Source organism: Notolepis coatsorum, assembly GCF_963971535.1.
Source record: "Notolepis coatsorum genome assembly, chromosome: 4".
NCBI lineage: Eukaryota > Metazoa > Chordata > Actinopteri > Aulopiformes > Paralepididae > Notolepis > Notolepis coatsorum.
In genome coordinates, this window is record NC_140168.1 from 21,622,956 (window position 1) to 21,630,404 (window position 7,449).

At 44.4% G+C, this 7,449-nt stretch overlaps 1 protein-coding gene across 1 annotated transcript in view; it reads right to left on the reverse strand.

Moving 5' to 3' along the window:
• Positions 1-1,384: 1,384 nt before the first annotated feature.
• The window catches only part of kiaa0319l (KIAA0319-like), a 79,455-nt gene continuing 73,390 nt past the window's right edge, over positions 1,385-7,449 (reverse strand). Inside the window, exon 25 of the mRNA XM_084312219.1 lies at positions 1,385-5,234. Within this exon, the coding sequence (XP_084168345.1) occupies positions 5,029-5,234 (206 nt within the window). The 3' untranslated portion in view covers positions 1,385-5,028. The remainder of the gene's footprint in view (positions 5,235-7,449) is intronic.

Here is a 7,449-nt window from a genome sequence, read left to right on the forward strand (position 1 = left end):
CTAAACATGGTGTGGTGTACACTCAAAGTTAAAGACAATCAAGGTTGAATAGTGTCTTGTCATATATCACATTCACACTCCAAGTGATTTAGATTAACTTCACAACTGGGCTGTCCAAAAAAAAATCTAAACAGCCTTATATGTTTTTTCTGTGCAAGGGTTCAATTGGTCAAGGCAAAGTTAATTTAAAGTGCGTTTCACAGTAACCAAATTTGGAGAACGATGAATCATAAATGAGGAAGGGTCACACTCATATGTACATTAAGAGGATGCAAGTTATCGAGATGACAGATATTACATTTACCTGACGCTTTTATCCAAAGCGACTTACAAGTTCTGCACGACAAGTCATCAGGAAGGGCACAACTCTATCAGCTGAGTAACAATGTTCATCAAAGTGTTGAGTGCTACAGTGTAGGTTAGTTTATTAGGACAAGTGCATGACAGTAAGGTTAGTTAGGGTTAGATTTCTTTATTTTTAAACATTTAAAATTTTAGATAATGGTTGAAGAAGTGCGTCTTTAGTCGACGGCAAAAGATTGGACGGGATTCGGCTGTCCTAACTGTGGTGGGCAGTTCATTTCACCATTGTGGGGCAAGGACTGAGAAATATTACATTGTCATGGATCTCCTAGGAGATCCCCTGCCATGTAACTGATCTATAAGAATAGAGGTGAACATCATAAAAACTACACCCCATTGTGGTGTAGAAACTATTGATAAACCAAATGTGTAGGAAAAGTCCAATATTAAACTAGAAGACTTCTGATGCCGTAAAGTACAATCTCTGAATGAGTAATTTCCCTGCAAAGATGTTGTCGTTTTTTTACATTGACAGATCCATTGAATATCTTTGTGCAAAACACAGGGTTTTATGTAGGTTGCATATTCTTTGTCATAATCTAAATTATGAAATGAGCATTACCCTGAATTTCCCCAAGGGGATCAATAAAGGAATATCTTATTCTTATGAAAATGATTTAGTCTGGTCCCATTATTTAAAAATGCCTGTTTTATGTTACTATATGGCAAAGATTAAATTCCAATGATGAACATATCCTATGTTCTGATGTTATGATTGACCTTTGGATCATGTACCTCAAACTCTTCAAACAGTTGTGATTGGAGGATCAAGAAAAGCAGGCGGGCTTGAGATGGATCAATTGATCCGGCTTTTTTTGGACTGTATGGGATTTTAATTCAATATGCCCCCATGTCATCAAGTCCTTCTACTGTACTATTATACAGCACATCCCCTCACAGCTTGGTCATGTTTTGGTCCCTCTTGAGTCACGTGTGGACTCACATTCATAGGTAATCTAATATACAGCAGAAAATGAAAACGGACAAAATTAAACATTTATTTAATTTACAGATGATCCAGTTGCATCAGAATCCTTCACTAAAATCTTGTTATCCAAGACCATTTAAACTAAAACACAGAATCCTTTTCATGTTGTGGATGCTGCCTTCTGCCTTCACAGTGGACTCCTCCAGGGTTGCGGTCAACAGACCTTCAATTCCATCCAGTCCAAATCATTACATTATTATAGGCAGAGTGCAAAAATATTTCTGTGGGTAAGGTTTTTAAATCATTTACATTTTTTATTATTATACTTTTTTTTTAAACAATTTAATATTTCTAAAAATATATATGATAGAATTGCAAGTGAACGGACCCCAAACTCTAACCATTATCCAAAATGATATTTGCTATGGATGGATGTCCCAACAGGCCTGGGTAAATCATGTAATATGCGGCGCCGGTGTCCATAAAATTCAGGTGTGTGCCCGATTTGAGTTTGTGTTGCACATGGCATTTTAACTTTTGGGAGGGTATTAACCCTTTCACTGCCAAACAACAACAGAAGGTTAATCCTTTACTATCACACTAGCGACGGTCGCCTGCTGTCGTGTGGCAGTGAAAGGGTTAACCTTCTGTGTGTTGTCGCAGTGAAAAGGGTTAACCGTTTGGTAGGGTGGCAGTGAAAGGGTTAAAGTCCTTGACCAGTTAAAACAGGGAAGTATGAATATCGTCAAACAAACTGGAAACATGTCCAATACATGTTCCTCAGGTGTGGGTGGTGTGGACTAGGTACTGCAGGTGGCTGAAGAACACACAAACAGAAGTAGTGCAATAGTGACCGAAAAACAGCATGAGATGACGTTACAAAAAAAAAAAAAAAAAAAAAAAAAATGATTGCTTATTTCACACAGAGTACAGCTTCAGATCAGATCAAAACGTGTACCCTTTCAACATTCAACAACCAAAGAGGTGACTCAAAAGCTCCACTCACAGGCCACTTTCACAGTCTGCATGCAAAGCGGTCACGCTACTCGAGTTCACAGGGGGAGTGTTATACGGTGAAATGGAAGAGATTTCCCCACTTGTGGGCCCGGTCCAGAACCACAGCCCCACCTACCCACCTCCTAGAGCGTCAGTCTAGCACAAAGGTTCACCTTCCCATCATCTCCTAGAGCGTCATGGTCTAGCACAAAGGTTCACCTTCCCATCAAGCGTCATGGTCTAGCACAAAGGTTCACCTTCCCATCAAGCGTCATGGTCTAGCACAAAGGTTCACCTTCCCATCAAGCGTCATGGTCTGACTCTAGCACAAAGGTTCACCTTCCCATCAAGCGTCATGGTCTAGCACAAAGGTTCACCTTCCCATCAAGCGTCATGGTCTAGCACAAAGGTTCACCTTCCCATCAAGCGTCATGGTCTAGCACAAAGGTTCACCTTCCCATCAAGCGTCATGGTCTAGCACAAAGGTTCACCTTCCCATCAAGCGTCATGGTCTAGCACAAAGGTTCACCTTCCCATCAAGCGTCATGGTCTAGCACAAAGGTTCACCTTCCCATCAAGCGTCATGGTCTGACTCTAGCACAAAGGTTCACCTTCCCATCAAGCGTCATGGTCTAGCACAAAGGTTCACCCGCTCATCATCTCCTACCTAGAGCATCATGGTCTAGCATTCTCTTCACAGCCGACCCCTATTCTGAGGTTTGATCCTGTGACCTTTAGCTCTAACTGAAACAGCGGCAAGGCCTTCACAGTGGCTTCTATATGTAAACAAAAACCAGCAGTCAGCAGCAGTTTTTCACATCTTTGTTTTCATCAATAATGACCAAATATTATTACGATAATTATAGGCTGATGGGAATTTTCCATTGGGAACCCTACACGATTCTCCCAAGGTAAGATCCCCTCTCTCCCCATGTGGGTTTCCTTCACTGGCATAATTTCCTGCTTCCCTAAATTGAATTGAACTCAATGCTTTACTCAAAGAGGAAGCACACCGGCTGGAGGAGAGGTAGCAAATTCTAATTCTTCGAAAGCGAGGGATAAAAGGTATGCCCTCGCCGTGTCCTACGACCATTAGTGAAAAATACCTGCTAAACAACAGGCCCTTGTGGAGCGTCAGGGAACTGGATAGGTGTAAGCAATACTGTGAAGTCTCCGCCATGACATAGATACGGCTTACACGGACCTTATCCGACCCATTTAGTGCCTACAGGAGAGAAAGTCATGTCGTCTGGGCGCCTTTGGACTCGGGGGGGGGGGGGGGGGCTGTGGGTTCAGGCCGTCTTCAATTCAAATGCATCCTTTTCCTCGACGTTCCCCCCCCGACGACGAGACTTAACTAGAAGAGGTCACGGGGGGGAAAAAACACTTCCAGACAATTTGAACCGGCGGTTCCGCTCCCTCTTCACCGGGTGTCGGGTCACAGGTTCGATCCCCTTCTTCAGCCGCAGAGGAGACGACGACGACGACGGCGGGGTGGAGTTGAGAGGAGGCACAGAGACAGAAACAGTGGTGTGTGAAAGCAAAGTGCATCAGCGGTCAAATAACTGGGTAAAACCAAAAGTATTAAAAAAAAAAAAAAAAAGCAAAAAAAAAAAAACGTACAGCTAAAGTGGTCTTTTCAGGTTCACGGCGTCTCATTTCGCGAAGTGTCTTGAGGACGCATTTGTCTCCTCGGTCCCGTCTCGGGCTTCCCAATCTTCTCCTCCTCGTCCCCCCCTCCTCCTCCTCCTCCCCCTCTAGGGGCCACAGTGATGGGTTTGCGAGGGCCTCTGCAAAAACACAGTTTCCCAGCATCCTCTGCCTCCGACTAACATGAAAAAAAAAAAAAAAATAATATTTCAGGCGCCCGCTCACACAACACATGCATTCCCAACATCTTTAAGTCTTTTTAAGTGTACCAGAAGTGCAATGTGTCGCTCATCATGCACATACGTCCAGTTACAGCACGATTCAGGGGGGGGAAACGGAATAGTTCTTTGTTGGCTTTTCAGAGGAGTGTTGTCTTCTTCTTGACCAGTGTGTATTTAACAGCCACAGTACATCAAAGCAGGGTTGACCATTAGTCGGGTTGTTGATGGCAGTGTTTGGTAGCATTGGTCTAACCTGGGTAGAGTGACAATGCAGTGTGTGTGTGTGTGTGTGTGTGTGTGTGTGACGCTCGTGTACGTCTCTCAGAGAGCCTTCGTGAGAGTGCAGTATAAGTTGAACCTCCCCTCCAGTCTGTTCCTTTTAATGAAATAGGCAGTCTGGTGGCCTCTTCTGTGAGTGACAGGGGAGGGAGGGGGGGGGGGAACGGTACATTCTAAATGTCTCTGTTACACAGGGCTTTTGCTTCGTCATTTCATTACCATCCATTCGATTCCACGTTAGTGTTAACCCCCTACTTCTCCGTGGAATGGCAGAGTCCTCTCTCTCTCTGCGCCGGCTCAGTGTGTGTGGAGCAGGGAAGCTCGAGCGTAGGGGGTGTTCTGCGAGCGTGTGCGCGTCAGTGGATCATGGCTACAACCCGTGTCCGACGTGTTTTCTCCTCTCCCCCTCTTTTTTCCCCCTTTCAAAACCCACATTGTCATACATAGTGTCTTTATGGGTTTGAGGTTTGAGCATAGATGAACAGAGAGCGAGAGAGAGAGAGCGAGGAGACAGAAACGGAAGGATGTGAGCGGGCAAGAGGAAGTGTGTAGAAGGGGAAGTGTGCCCCCCCCCCCCCCCCTCCTCTGTTGCTATAGCAGCGGCTCTCTCTGCTGCTTCTTGCCGCTCGCCGGGCCCTGGCCGTTCCGCAGGGAGCCGTTGTTCTGGGGCCGCAGCAGGTGCCCGCGCTCCCTCTCCGTCCAGGGGATCCCTCCCTGCCCGTCGTCGCTGTCCAGGTCCGAGTCCGAGCGCATGAGGGCGGAGGAGGCGGCGGGGGCAGGGGGCGGCTTCGAGCGACCTGCGGAACGAGAGGGAAGGGTTAACGGATCGAGAAACACGGCAGATTCAGATTTATTGTTGAATCTTCGTTTTTCCACATACAAAAAAAAAATAGATAAATTCTTGGGTCTTGCCCCCTCGACCTACAGAAGGGCAATAAAATACACAATAGAACTATACAATACACAAAAACTAGGGATGTCCGATATTGGCATTAAAATGTGATATCGGAAAATATCGGTAGGCTATCGGTTTTCAAAAAATTTAAATAATTACCGGTATTATTTTTACATTTCTATAACCTTTATTTACCCAGGCAAGCAAGTAAGAACAAATTCTGATTTTATTTATTGTCAAAAGTATGCATAATGTTGTGTTAATTCCACAACAAGAGATATGTAATGTTAATTACCTGAAATTATTCCGTTTTTTGGGGGGGGGGGGGGGGGAAACCCTGCATATATCGGTTGATATCGGTATCGGAAATTAAGAGTTGGACAATATCGGTATATCGGTATCGGTAAAAAAGCCAATATCGAGCATCCCTAAAAAAACACAATAGAAACCAGCATAATAGTGATTTGAGAAAGTGACGAGTGTGGTTGATATAAAAAGGACAGAACGGCTTGTGTAGAAAAAAAAACCGAACTGTTCCGTTCGACTCGTCACGGTTTGGGGAACCTAGAGGTTTACTTTGGTGCCGTTGTTGAACCAGACTCATCGATTATATCGTAGACAGATCTTCTGATCAAAATAGGTTTAAATCGTAAAAAAATTTACCAGCACAAGAAGAGATCCGGGACGGCTAAAGAAACTCCTTCTCCCAAACGTATTTTACACAAAACAACCTCTGCATTTAGATTCTGAGTTGACTGGGCAAAATCCATAATCAAATCCATAATGTTGTTATTTATAGTGAACTGTATGCAGGCCCAATGCAGTCACGCTATTTCAGTGCATAACATCAACATGCACGCTCACACTGTACCGACCGTGCCAGCTAAGATTATAACCACTTTGTGGCTCTTTGCTTATTTAATGCACAGCGGGAGACAAAGAATCAAAACAGGTTTCAGCGCTTGGCTTTTCGGAAATGTTTTTCTTTCGGCTTGAGTGAGCCAGTTCTTTGAACATCGCTGTGTATCAGAGCAATCCAAACAGAAACGGCCAAGTAAGCAAAGGTTGAGGGGCGTCGCCAGTAATGACACGCGTCTCCTTTACGTTTCATCAAACAACTTTGGGCAGCAGCTATGCCGACAGCAGCCAGGACACTGGGTTAGGTTAGGTTAGGTTTACTTTATTTGTTCAAGGGGGACAGTGTACATTAACACTTTGACTGCCATGAAACGTGTTTTGACGTCATTGCTGGCCATGCTCAAGTTGCCGGGGGACGCTGTACAGCGTCCTTATATCAATATTTCAAAAATCTGCGATCGGATTCATATGTCCCCTCCGCTGGCCTGAGATCCACCAGCAGGACCCACTGAGCTCTCTGGCGGTTCAGGAGCGCCATCTGGTGGCCGATCGGCGCAATCGCTTTAACAGGAAGTGGCATAGAGGTTGTGCTACGTCCGTAGTACTTCCGGGCGCTCGCTATAGGTCCCGCGACTCTGGCTCGTCACGCTACACAGTGATCGATTGCCAATAACTCGATAAACAACATGATTTGGACGTATATACCATTATACAAGCTGGAGATGGACCGGGTAAATTTACATCCCATAATGATAAGATTTCAACTCTACGATGATCGCCCAACGGCGCGCGGAGACTGGGGTGAGTTTCAGCGTGTAACGTTACCGTCTTCGATACTAACTGCTATTATCAACATTTGACCCACATTAGATGATTGGTATAACGCTGCCCACGGAATTATAAACGCCCCCTAGCCCATCCGGTCAACATCAGATGACGTGTAGTAACTTCTAGAAGTACGTCTAGTTGTAATTTTTTATATCGCGCTGATTGCCATAAAACTGTATTGCATCATCAATATAATGTATTTGGGGCTATAGATCACGTTCTGGAGAAAGCTGCAGAAAGAGATGAAAACATACTTATACATTAGACCATACTTTACTATGAATATGTGAATGAAAAAGTTTAACGTTGCTACACAATGAACAATACATATAGGACTTTGAATGGGCCCTAATAATGGCAATGTAGCAATAGAATTTAAAAAGTTATAGCCCTGCAAAGAAGGGGACTTTCTCCATAGACAAATAGCGCTG